Source organism: Phlebotomus papatasi, chromosome 1, assembly GCF_024763615.1.
Source record: "Phlebotomus papatasi isolate M1 chromosome 1, Ppap_2.1, whole genome shotgun sequence".
Lineage (NCBI taxonomy): Eukaryota > Metazoa > Arthropoda > Insecta > Diptera > Psychodidae > Phlebotomus > Phlebotomus papatasi.
Window position 1 is genome coordinate 90091392 of NC_077222.1, and position 14597 is coordinate 90105988.

The 14597-nt window shown below is 35.2% G+C and overlaps 1 protein-coding gene across 1 annotated transcript in view; it reads left to right on the forward strand.

Moving 5' to 3' along the window:
• The window catches only part of LOC129809660 (small conductance calcium-activated potassium channel protein), a 236796-nt gene that overhangs the window by 137149 nt on the left and 85050 nt on the right, over nt 1-14597 (forward strand). Inside the window, exons 5-6 of the mRNA XM_055859676.1 lie at nt 3069-3205; nt 8207-8435. Of these exons, the coding sequence (XP_055715651.1) occupies nt 3069-3205; nt 8207-8435 (366 nt within the window). The remainder of the gene's footprint in view (nt 1-3068; nt 3206-8206; nt 8436-14597) is intronic.

A 14597-nucleotide genomic window follows, 5' to 3' on the forward strand; every position in this document is an offset into this window, starting at 1 on the left:
AAAATCCCAAAATTCCAAATAAACATGATTCCAAATTACCCCATCTTACCCTATGTGAATGAATTTTTACTAATTTTTACCTTTTTCTTTAAACATTTGCTATCTATGTCCTCTGGAGCTTTTGTTGGCCGCTCGAGGGTTAAACAATATACACACACAGTTCAGTTGCATTTATTTTTAACTTATCAACGCTTCTATAAGCCAATTCGAATAAACATTAATACATTTATAATACAAAACTGATTCAATGTGATTATAAAGCTTCGAAATTGCGCTAGGAATTTTTTAACTGATTATTAAATTTTTTATTGTTTTTTTGGTTATGTTTGCGGAAATTTGTAATAGTCGGATACTACAATTTAATAAATACGTTATCGCTTCTCATGGAAATTTTTAATTAGCAATTTTAAATTAGTATTAAATATCAATTTGCAAATATAAATCAGATAATATATTTTGTGAAACATAAATTAAGAACTCGCTATTCAAACTGCTTTGAAAAATGGTTAAAAGTTTCAAATATATCTTGTTGAAATTGGGATAGGGTAAGTGTGCCAAATTTCAGCATATTTTCATGCAAGCGCCAAAAACTAAAGTTTAAAATGTAATGTTTTTAATGCAAATTGATTTTTTATTACTTCTTCTTAAGGAGTATTGCTTGGAACCTTGTAGACAGTTTATCGTCCTGTAAAATCATTCTTAACACTAAACCTACCAAAACCAAGATCAAAACCGGTCAAATTGACCGTTTTAAAAACTTTTTAAACTTAACACATATTTAAACGGTACAATGTCGCTATTAAACATTATGGATTTCTTAAAATATGCATGTAATATATTTTTCAGTATTTATATTTTAATTTTTTCGTTTTGTTCATGAAAAATTTGTTGAGTATCCTACCCATCGTGGTCGGTTATTCAACCGAAATATATAATATATATAATATGAATTAAAAATATACAGTAGACTCTCTCAAATTCGGGCATATGAGACCGAAATGTCAGCCGAATTAGACAGAAATTTGTGCGACAAACTTTTTGAAATGCAACGATTTTTTATTCATGTGCATATAGATATTGAGTTTACACACTCATATATAACGTAAATTGCATGAAAATCCCTCAATAATGCAAAATCACATCAAAACTAAGAAAACCATGCCAAATTTGAGCATATTTGATTCATTTGATAATCATAATCAAACTTGAAAAATGACAATAAACTTTTTTCAAATGTAACCGCTGCCCGAATTAAAAAGTAGCCCGATCTTAAAAGAGCCGAATTTGCGAGAGTCTACTGTATAATAAATATATAACAGTATATTGGTCGATTTTTCAACCGACCACGATAGGAAAAACCACCAAAAACGTTCGGTAGGTTTAGTGTTAATAAATTTTAAAATGAATAAAAATATAAGCATAGCTTTGGTGGCCTATTTCGGCCACCTTCATTCTCATAGTTCTTTACCCTTCCGGAAGTCTTCCCATGTCTTTTTCACATCATCTCGTTAGTCGAAGTGATAAAATTCATGGAAATTCGAGGATCCAAAAAAGTGGCCGGAATTACAAGCTGGCCGAAATTTGGTACACTTACCCTATACGGAGATATTTATATATTTGCAAGTAGGGGAAGGCTTTCAAGCTTCACATTCACACACTCTCTGGCCTCGAACATTTAATATTTTTCTCCATGTTCCTTTAATGAATCTTATCTAATGGTAATTTGATAGCTAGTCTTGAGTCACACATTTCCTGGACAAAACTAAGACAGATTATAGGTAAAGTAAAACAAGGTATAATTTACAAATTATTCAATTCAAGATCTCCTTCTGCAGAAATAATTAATATTCCTGGGAGACAATTTTATCCTACATCAATATAATTAATTATATTTTATAAGGATTGAACTAAAGTTGCTATATCGACTCCATAAATATCCTTCTTATGTGTCAATGTATAAAAAAAGCTGTTGTGTACTAAAGAAAATTAAATTGTTGTGAGCTTGATTAACTCTCAAGTGGCTTCTGAATATTCTGTGCAAATATTTGCGATTTTCTCGAGAAATTTATCAAGAGAAGTGGCGAAAAAAAAAACCATTGACCTCCCTCAATACGAAAGCTTCGCTGGAGCTTTACTTCTCCCTGGGAAAAAAGAAATGATCGAGTTATTTGTGGAAGAGGGTGTTAAGAAAAAGGAATCCTGAGTGGAAAAAGACGATAAATAGAAAGTCATTGACACTTTTGCCACCCCCCTCCTCTATACATTTTTATACTTCACCAAAAATATCTCCCACACTGCTTATTTATTGAGCTTTTCCTCCCAAAATGCTTGATGTTAGCTGAATGGTTCTATTGCAATGGGAAATGTTTATGTTTTTTTTTGTGCTCTCCCCCAAAAGGTAGGAAGGGGCAGATGAAACAATAAATTTCACTTCCTCTGCTTCCGAAAATCACAAAAAGCATGCAAGAAAACACCAAACAATAGACTAACATACAAAACAGCGTATGTAAAGTTTAGTTAAGAGGAGAAAAGCTTCCAGAGAGCCTCTCAACATTTTTGCACACAATAACACAATGAACTTCTATCTTTCTGTAGAATTGTGTACAAATGCTGGATGTTGTATTATACCATATTACTAGTTTTGCTTTCATAAATAATGCCACATATATAGCAAAAAAAAAGGTATAGAGCTTTTTTTGCTAGCGGGAGCTTTGGGTTAGATTATTGGGGCACAAATGGTAAGAGAAGTAAAAGCACATTCAACGCCGAAAAGAAAGGATTCTCCATGCTTCATACGAAAAGTCAGTATGGAGAATTCTTACCGGGAATTTATGGGTAATTTTCCCGGAGGTCGAATTTCACATCATATGCACGTGGAGGGAAAATAAAAAAATGTATCCCAAGATTTAGAGGAGGTGTATTGAGAAAAAAAAATCAGCACACCCTCAAAGATTGGGATCATTTCAAAAAATGGGCGGGAAAATCAATTGGCCATTTGTTGTGATTTTATAGAAAATATTTTGTGACATTCTGTCTTTTCTCTTCCGCCCACCACCAATTTCTTGCAGCTCCGGAAACCTGTGTCCACGTTGTCGATTCCAGGCTCCATGAAGACACCGTGTGCCGGAAATCGGGAAACCGTAACGGCTGCATGCAACGAAGAGGCCGGCATCGCACTCGTAGGAGTTCATTCCGAATACCCCAGGTAAGTTTTGCACATCTCCTTGTTTCCCCATGAATCCCTCATCAATGCTAAAACTTTGTCTTTGAATACTAAAAGTTGCTCTTTTCTCTTTGGAGAAACTTGCCATAAAACTTGTATAGCATGAATTGAGAATAATTGTCATAAAGTTTTCTCTTTTGCAATATGATAAATATTAAGGTGAGAATCTTTACATTCTCATCTACTATTTTATTTATTATTATAATAAGATGTATGTGTATGTCAAGGGGTAACTCATTACGGGAAACACGGGTCAATCTGGTCAGGAATCCAAGGCGGAACCTAGGGAATCCCTACATTTTCAATGAACTCATGGGAAACTCACAGAGAATTCAGAGAACCCAGGCATTTTTCTGGGAAGTCAGGGAACTTTTTCTTCAGGGAACTCAAGGAATCGATATAGGGGAAAGTGCTCATGCTTTGCACGGTACCAAGCTCCAAAATGTCTAAATTTTTCCTATGTTTTTTAATAAATGTGACTAATCGCAAATCGCATACACATTTTAAAAGCCAAGGAAATAGTCTTGCTTTTTAAAATATATGCGGTGTCACATTTATTCAGCAACATAAGAAAAATTTTGTCAATGAAGCTTGGGACTGTCCAAAGCATGGGCACTTTCTCCTACATTGTCGAGGTACCGAGACCCAGAACCACTCTATGTGATTGCTTATGAGTTACCCCTTGCAATAAATTCTAGTTAGGGGAGACCGGGGTAGATTTAGCTAGCAAATGATATTTTTGTTTGTCTATAAATTATGAAAAATATTTTTCTGTTAGATTGATAAATATTTAAATGAATAGGCAGGGAGTTAATTACTCTGAAAGGATAGCAGTTTTCTTAATAATCTTTCTTAGGAAAACTGTAACACCACACTATTTAATACTATACGAGGCTAATTCTGCCCCGGTTTCCCCTACTCAAAATTGATAATTGTAGCGTGGCTGTATCAAATTTCGGACAGCTTGCAATTTCGGCCACGTCTTTTGTTCCTCAAATTTCCATCAATTTTAAGCTCTCGTATACTCCAGAAATTACACAACTCAAAAAAACAAGAAATGTCGCTTCGAAGAACGAAATGATATGAAAAAGACTTCTGAAAGAATTCCGAAAGAGCAAGGAACTCTAAGAATCAAGGTGGCCGAAATATTACTCGAAGCTGTGTCTATATTTTTATTCACTTTAAAATGTATTGAGAATGATTTTAGAGAAAACAAATACGATAAACTCTTTGCAAGATTTCAAGCAACACTCCTTAAAAAGAAGTAAGAAAAGAATTCAATTTGTATTAAATTAGATGCTATACCTCAAAAGTACTTTCGCATACCGTTTACCGGTACTCAACCGATTCGAATCGATTCATAAATCACTCAATAGATTCCACAAAAGAGTTTGAAGAGCAATAATTATTATATTTGTTCAAAAATTACTTATCGGTAAATAACCGGTTCACAATCGATTTGAACATTTGAACCGACTTGTAAATCACTCAAAATATTTCCCAAAATACATCTCAGGAGTAATTTAATTGAATTTGGTATAAAAATTATTTATCGGTTGTGAACCGTTTCATTATAATAATGGTGGCACAAGGTTTCATAGAGGAACTAGGCCTTCCCACAAGGGGAGTTCGGGACATCCATTATTATTATTTTTTCTAATACAGGGATGGGGTTGTCAGTCCCATGCCCCGTGGAATCAAGTGCAGTGAAGATCACTGGATGGAATTCGAACACCTTTAACGCCAGAAAAATTCCTGGTGACCTAAAGGGGATTCGAACCCGGGACACTTGAATCATATAGCTAGTGCTCTACCACTTGACAGACTGAGTGCGGTTCATTACAAATTCAAAACCGATTGGAACCGGTTCAGTTTTATAGGAAATTTCTAAGACATTTCCAAAGAGCCCAAACATGACCCCATTCCCTTGATAAATCCGCTCTCTAGTGTCTTTTTAGTGGAGTTCGAGCACTAAAATATTGGAGGAAAGCGGGCTACCTTCGGACGATTCAAGCTTCGTACAAGTTCTTCTTCAAGAGTGTTGGTTGCAACCTTGAAAAATAGTTTTCATCTTTGTTTTCTTTAAAACAATTCCTAAAATTTTTAAAAATTATTAAATAAAATACATATTGCCTTGAGTAGTATTCCGGCCAATTTGAGTGGAATTCCGGCCACCTTATGTGTGACCATTTTGTGAGAAACAACGGATAGAAAATTTGAAAACGTTATACGGATCGAGTTTAGTATTTAATTTAATATATATAATATTTATATGACAAGTAAGCATGAGATCTTCCTTACATTATTCTGAAACATGAAGAGTTGATATTGGCATCCAAAATTTGCCCTCAGATTTCTATAGCGACTTGCCATTCCTGAGCTCATTCAAGGCCCTTTCAACATATTTTTTTCGTTTTCATAGAAGCGATGCTTTTTTATTTCTTTGAGCGTCCTACAACTTATAAACTGAAAACAATGAAATAACTAAGATTCTTGGGAGAGCAAAAGATATGGCCGAAATAGTAAACTTTATCTCACTGGAGAGAAGCTCAAAAAAAGTTTATTTTTTTGCACGAAATACATGATCCAGCAGCAAAATTTCACTCGGAATTTAATGAACTCTAATTAATTTTACAAAAAAACATTGAAGGAACATCATTTGTACTTCACCACAAACCACTAAACCGCTAGAAATACAAGCGATACTTATCACATTTTTTGTAAGACTTTTTCCAAGCTTACATCATAATTTTAATTCAAATTATACCTAGAATTTAACGATCTCTGTGTTACTACACTCAGTTCCGGGATTATACACATTTTCGAAACCGAAGAAAACGCGCGTAATGGCGTTACGCATCGAGAAAATTTGCATACCCGCAGGGGTTTTCTTTTGAATAAATCGGCCGTAGACCGAATTTCGCGCGGAGTAGTCAAAACAAAGAGATTCAACTGCTTAATAGAAATGCATTCACAAACAATATTTTATGGTAAGAGTTCTTCAATAAATGGTTAGAATATTTAAAATTTTACCTCACTAAAAAGAATTAAAGTTTTGTTCTGAAAACGAAATACAGTGTTTTCAAATTTCCCGCGTCGCAACATAATATACATTCAGGCTATTTCAAAAATAATTTCATAAATTGACTCCCAATGGTATGCAAACTTTCAAAATTGTATATGCATAATTCCGTCAGGTGCATAATCCCGAAGTGCGTAATGCCGGGACTGAGTGTACATTCTAAAAAGAATAAATACTTATAGGGAAAAATTCATTGACTATTCTAAGATTAAATATTTAATATCAATTAATTTATGAGTTACTTGGCCGAAGTTACACTCACAGTGGCTGAAATTCAAAGCTGGCCGAAATTTGGCACCTTTACGCTATTTAACTATGAACAGTTAATGCAGAAAATTGTCCGAAAAACTGGCGTCACAAATGTTTTGCATATTGTCGGTATCTGTTGGATAAGCCACTGTCCTAACTGCATTTGAAGCATCGTTTACAACGACTGCAGACACAAATCGACTGCAGTTAGCACAATTGATTATCCAACCGACGATATATTGGAGTGTTCCTGTAGTTTATTTGAAAGAAAACTCCTGGTGCGTTTACAAATCGACCAGTAAAAATATAAGTCGCACAACTCGGGTTTTTACAAAAATCGTTTTGTTCGATTTATGGATAGTTCTTTATAACTTCAACCTTCCCTGTGAATATTATACTTGAAAGATAATTATTTTCAAAGTCATAGAGATTTTAAATCTCAAAAATCCTATGCTCTGCATGTAAAATCTCGGCTTCAAATCGCTCTCCTGTAAAATTTGCCTACTGCGAGTTGTTCGTTTCTTATTCTGAGCGGTCGAAATTTTCCGGGTGCATAAAATTATTTCACGCAATTTTCTACAGTCCGAAAAATGTGCATAATCCCGGACCTCCTGTAGTTTCAATATTTTTATCAATTTACACACTATATTTCCCATTTCCTTAAATGACAGAAAACAAATTGTCGTGAATTTTCTCACAGTGGCAAGCGACAATGTTTTCCTCCAATTACCTAGCGCCCCTGCTGAGAGAAATCTTCCGCTAGAGGCGCTATAACCCATTTTCAATTTTAATTCTCACGCTTTTAGTTAAAAAGTTTGTTCATATTGAACAAAAAAAAACCGATAAAACTTCTTTTAAACCTCGTTTTTTCTCTAAACCTGACCATTTCTATGCAGTTTTTTTTATCAAACTCCATTAGGTTATTAATAAGTAAAAATACAAGTTTATCAACAACAAAATTTCGAAAAAAAATATGAAATGCAAATTTATTAAGAGAAATTGCAGACTTAATCTTATCGAAGAAATAAAAAAATTCAATGAATATGAATAAGATTTCCAATTTCTAAACTTTCACTAAAAATTTCACTAGTGTTTTTCTTTCTGTCTTTCTGTTGCATTTTTTATTCAAAAAATATATAACAACACTGATGATCTTGTTAAAGCGTTTTTTTAAGGAAATTAAAATTTCTCAGAAATTTCCCAGGAGAACTATAAACTGAAAGAAATTTGAACACTTTATATTCTTGTTTTAATTCCTGTCTTGAGATGACATTTATAAAAGTGTACTACTAGCACTATTTATACTCATTTGCATTTAATTAATGATAAAATTTTAGTACGTTAGGTGTTTTATTAAAGCAACATTCTTTAAATTTCGTGTTTATATCTATGTATAATTTGATTCATTGTGAAAAGAAGTGATAATTTTCATTTGACTTCTCACACCAAACAATTAAGATTGCAGAAATGAAGTCATGAATGAAACTGTCTTATATGTTAACGTATAACGTGTTGTTGAATAGAGAAATTGGATAATGTCCTGTATTAAGTTCAATGTGCAGAAGCATGATTCCTGGGATATATCCATTAATATCCCTGAGTGACAGTTGAGATTGTGTACAGAAGGGAATGTTTATGTGTATATTTTGCAGGTACATGGAGGAGCGAGGCCTAGGTGGCGGCTTAATTAAAGGGTCTAGTGTGACTTCTGGTACGGGAACACAAAAGCACAAACCAAATGTTGGATATCGTTTGGGACGGCGGAAAGCACTCTTCGAGAAGAGGAAACGAATCAGTGACTATGCTCTAGTGATGGGCATGTTTGGCATTATCGTGATGGTGATCGAAAATGAATTGAGTAGTGCTGGCATATACACAAAAGTAAGTACCTACCATACCATCCATGTATCCCCCAATCTCTTGTTTCTTCATCAGCAAAATTGAACGTTAATCCGAGGGGTATGCGTGTGAGGAAATTTAAATTTTTCAGTTTACTATCTCCACTACCAAATGGGACAAACGATTTACCGTAAAAAGGTGCACTCGGATATAACCAATAATCGATTTAAGGACATCACTTTCTCAGCCTTGAACCGAAACTATAATAGTAGAATATTGATTTTTTTACGGGGAGTGAAGGAAAAAAAAAGAACAAGAAAGAGAAGAAACCACCCCTTTCTCAATTGATTCTGTTTCTGTTTTATTATTCTTCCATCCTCTCAATTCTATCAGTTTCTTTTTTTATACATCTACCCATAAAAATTTTCCTCAACTTTATAGTTTTCCTCTTTCCTTGCCATCTTTGGCAGAGCCTTTCTATTTCGAGGCAATATGATATGAATGTAACATTTTGAAATGGAAATTTCACAGACTTATAAGGCAGCAAGGGGTGTATGGGGTGAATATATTAGGATAGATGTAATGCAAAGAATTTTGTAATTCAAAAAAATATCAAATATCTTCATTCGGGCACAAGATATTACCCAAATAGGAATATCTTTTAGCCACCGTTTTAAAAAGAATAATCTTTCTCTTAGTACCAACTTGCTCGAAGGACCAAAAATTGGATGTGAAGTGGTGAATTTACAGAGTTAAGAAGTATTTTCAATGAGAGAGATTTATTGAAGGCTAGATACTAAACTTTAAATTTTGCAAAATAAAGCTTTCTGGAGACCTATGCTTCATAAACTAATTTAAGCTATCTACATAATTTAATAACAGGTGGATTTTTAGGAATTTTCAGTTGGGCATATGAGTTAATATGACTAGGGGAAACTGGGGCACCACCAAACACTGCGATTTTTTAATCGGATATTCGACTTCAGAGGATAAGACCTATAGGAATTTATAGGCACTATAGGGATGCTTGTCCACTGAAGAAATGGTCAAGATAGTCCCAGTAGTTTAGAAATAAAAATTAGTGTTTGGTGGTACCCCGTGTTTGGTGGTGCCCCAGTTTCCCCTACTTCTTACATTTCTTAAAATTCACCTTAGATTAGTTGATTAGATGCTAAGAGCATTCATTTACGAATGTAAACACAGGGGATGAAGGATGATCAGCGAGTGTACCGGGAGTGACAGATCGACTGATCGGTGCTGAGAAATCACTCTGACCGGCTGATTGGCGCGAATCAGTCTCTATGAAGCCCTTAATACCACCGCATTAGATTGAAACTGTATTGTCCCAAAATTCTATTTTGGGACAATTCAGTCTCAATCTGATGCGACCGTGTAAACAATATCCATGAAATTTCCCCTTAGTTTGAGGCTGAATTGTCCCAAAATCCGATCTTGGGACAAATAAATCTCAATCCAATTCAGCGATATAAATCACCTCTATGATCAACTGCTCGAGAATCTTATGCCGGCTTCAGAGTGGAGGCTTAGCCCAGTTCCTGAAGGTCTCAAAAATCTAAATAACAAGCAATTTTATTGATTTTTCAAAATCTAATGGAACATTTGCAATTAATATGTAATCCTAAATAACAATTTCCTAAAATATCGTGCCTGATAAGGAATTAGAGGACTTAAGCCAGATGGCTAAGCCTTAGGTCTGAAGCCCGTATTATGGAACAGGTAGATGAGAACGCTAATCAGTTCTTTGACGAAGAGATCCCTGGCGAGATACGAGCAAATATAACCAAAAATCCGGTTTAGTACAAATGTCTGAAATGGGGCATATTCCTCTGCATATTCCCGTGTCGTAATGTAACATTTGTCCCCAGGTAACTGATTATCCGCTCCCCTAAGCCCATAGCACGCAGCACAATGCTCCCTTTGCCCTGACCCTGAGTACCACAGACATGACCACTGATTTTTTCTTCCACTCATACTGCCTGACGTTTTCGTCCATTTGCGGAGGGGAAATTACACAGAAGTTTTAAATAGTAACCGTTAAGATTATTGTAGAAGGACGTCCAGGAACAATGAAAGGCATTAATATGCTAGGCCTTTGTCCGAAAAACCAGAAGCATTCAAGAAAAACCGAGGGGTAGATAATTATGCCGCTCACGGTTCACGGCAAATCTGCAAATTGTGCCGATTTTCCGATTTTGCACGAATATTGTCGACCTCTTGCAGGTCTACCGAGTAAGTCTCGAAAATCAGTGTTTCTAGTACAGTACATTAAAATTTACCACTGGAATTGTCAGTACAAAATCTATTATGTTACACGAATTTAAATGAATGCTATGCTTCATAAGAGCGAACTGACATTTAAATCTGCAAATTCTTTGCTAAAATCTGACGATTTTTGATAAGAACGCGCCGATCTGTTACTTTCTAACCAAATTGTGCCGATGTGTTGAATTCTTAGTAAAATAATGCCTATCTGTCGATTTGTAGCTCCAAATAGGCACAATTTTGTCGATCACCGCTCACGGTTCACACTGAGTGAGAGAGCCCCTTATTCGACCTCTTATCCCTAAGAGGTCGTATTTTGGAAATCTTAAATTTGAAGTGTTTTAACGTGACGCTCTTTGTCCACCTGTCCGTCTGTCTGTTTGTTTGCCTGTACTGCCGTTACCACATCTTGAGCCCAAACTGTTAAAGATAGAGACCTAGATTTTCGGGAAACCTCCCTAAAAGTCGACCCTAGGGCTATTACCATGGTCCTCAGCGTGTTAATGGTGCTCTGCCCCCCAGCAAAATCATGTTTTTTTAGTTATATATTTTAGATATTACCCAAGCGAACATTTCGTCCTACCGTTGAATACCGTTAAATCGGTCCTAGTGGTTTTTCTCGGTCAAAGGTTTGAAAGGCTCTAGACAGCGCATTTCTCAACCGAATGCTTTCATATTTGGGCTCGTCAGAAGGGCCTTGGAATTCTGATAAGTCTGAATCGATTCCATTCGGTTCCGATACGGTTCATAACCGATAACAAATTTTTATCAGAAAATCAATTTTATTACTCTAATGGATTTCGACCGTTTATTGTATCAATATAGTCTTCAACTGATGATGGGTGAGAGAGCTTCAAAGGTACAAGATCAGGAAGTAGTGTTTTATGTGAAATTGACAATTGTTCTCCTTGATACTTTGATGCCCTGAAGAAGATCCCTTCCAGGATCGAAACGTCGGCAATAATAAAGTAAAATTGCAGAGCATAAATTAGACCGAAATCCCGCCTTTGACTATATCAATTTTATTACTCCTAAGCTATTTTGGGTGATTTTTTTGAGTAATTTAGGAATCGCTTTAAATCGGTTGGGAACCGGTAAACGGTAAATTATGCGAAAATGCTTGTGAGATATAGGGAAAACTGGGACACCACCTAGCATGGGGTAGCACCAAACACTGCGATTTTTTAATCAGATATTCGACTTCTGCACACAGAAAAATTATGACTCTAAATTTAAGAATATATAAGATCCTGGGAACTTAAATTGGACGTGAATCCCCGAGGCGTTTAAGTTTAGAAGCTCTGAGCGAAAGAAATGAGCTAGAATCCTTAGCTCTTTCAAATTAAGAGATCGGGAACTTAAGTTCAGCATTGGCTGGAAAATGAAAAAATGTCTACAGATTTGCAAATTGCAACTAAAACTAAAAGATAAAGGATTTAGAATTAGGACATTGGCATTTATTCGATGGGATTTGAAATTAAATTCCTGGGTGTTTCTGTTTAAGAATTTTTCATTTTTCTGTGTGTGAAGACAAGACCTTTGGGCATGTATAGGCACTATAAAGATGCTTGTCCACTGAAAAAATGGTTGAGATACTCCAAATAGTTTAACAATGAAAATTAGTGTTTGGTGCTACCCCGTGTTTGGTGGTGCCCCAGTTTCCCCTAACGTCTAAAACGGTCTTCAGGCTAGAGGTTTCGCCCGGTTTTCAAAGGTATTAAATCCTAAATATTGAGCATTTTTATTGCTTTTTATGAGCCTAAAAATGTCACTTATCTTTAGTGATCCAATCCCAAGTTAAATTTTTCCAAAAAATTGATTGATAAAAATTAGAGCAGTTAAGCCACATAGTTAAACCTCAGGTCTGAAGCCTGTGTAAGTCATGAGTTTGAGCATTTCACAAACCTGGAATGCTTTGTCACTCCACAAATCTAGTCAGACAATTTAAACATGAAAGGTAATTTTAAGAAAAATGAACACATACCGTCGGTTGCGTCTACCTCTGTCGTATCTACATTTCCTTTGTGTCAGCATTTCACGCAAAATGGGACGTCTGTATTGTAGCTTGCACCGAATGCAGATACAAAACAAATGCAGATATGACAGAGGTAGACGTAACCGACGATATATCAAATATTCAAAAATTTGCATCTACGGCCGTAAATATGTTCTCTAACCTCCATAGAGGCTTGAGCTTACAGCATAAACCCCTTGAATATGAATGATTATGCTGGAAAGCTTGTCTCTCTATGTCTGTGACTATTTGAAAAATGTGAAGGAAGAGGCTTTAAGGAAGGGCTGACGAGTGAATATATCTGTCCATATGGCTATTTTCTATTTACATTTGCTCTTTTGGCCTTTTTTTCTCCACACACTTGACTATCACTCAAGCTAGTAGCCCCTCCATCTTGCCCATTTTGAGCATGTGGAACCACATAACAGCCCACAATATGTCACGGATCATATACACAAGCTTGATGACTCCCCTATGAATTTCAAGTTGATGGAGCTTTGCATATTTTTCTGAGATTAGTATATAACGTGTGTATCCAAGGCTTTTCTCCGCAATTTCTCTTTTTATACTATCGTCCACCTTTGGGAAGTTAAAAATTGAAAAATTCATTATATTTTGTTTTGTATAATGTAGGTATATTTACAAATGACAACCCAAAATGCAAAATGCAGTAAATTCATATTTTGATTAGGTTTTCTAACCGCTGGACTGTAATTGAAATCTCGGCTACATCAGAGCTTTCATATGAGCTTTTATATGAAATTTTTGGTGCAATTGCCAAATGCATTTACATTTACATCAATTTCAAAAGTGGGTGTGAATGTTGTTGGATGCCAGAATATGTGTAGTTTGTGGTAAAACTTTTCCAGAATCAATTTGAATATTTGGTAGAATTTGGAGTAAAGCTTAGCATTGAGAAGAGGATTTTGGGAAATGCTCCATTTGTCTGAAAAGCTCTCTGAATAGAATAACCCTGTCAGACACAAATGTTACACTATTCAAATGGAAATTTATAGAATATATACAAAAGAAAAAGAAATGAGCAATAGTTTTTAAAGGTGAATTCTGACAGAAATAAAATTTCACTAGGCGTCTCTATCGTTTAAAATACATGACCCCACAACTGACACCAATATCACATTCACCATAAATCTCCATTCTTATCACTCACAACTTCAGTTCTGTCTCGGAAATTCTCCTTCAAATTCACTTTCAGTTAAAGTGAGAAGTGAATCCTTAATGGGAATGCTTCTCCTGTGAAAGTGTCTAGTGTACATCACTCAAGTAAATTCGATTGTAATCATGTAATATCTTCATTTTTCTATTTCTTACTCTTCAGTCCTTTATCCATCTCATGAATATTTTGGCACTGAGACGATATTTGTGGTAAGGATCCTATGTGCTATTGCTCCAAAAAGGGGATAAAGTCAGATAAAACAGAAATAAGACCTAGACGGGTGGAAATCTTGTGTGAATTACATCAAGACAATTCTTGTGTGAAATTTTTCTCTGGCACAAATACCAGAAAATTGCTTGTTGAAGATGAAATTGTAAAACTATTGTCACAAGCATTTTCCACGTTGATTCACTCCCATCGACAAGAGAGACACTTTTCTGCAGAAAAATAAGAAGCATTCTGTATTCGGGGATCTTCCCTTGCACTCAGGGAGAAAATCTAGGGAAAATTAGAAAATCTCATTCACTTCTCTTCTTACATCTCAAACCTCTCAAACAGTGACAATCCCTTTTCATGGTGAGCTTTTCATCTTAAATTAGTTTTTTCTTTCATATAACTGTAGAAAAAAAACAGTTCAGACAAAGTAAATGACGAAAGTCTGAAAAAACTCAATTTTAATTCGGCCATAATAAATATTCATTCATTGTACTCACAACTTATATATTCGAAC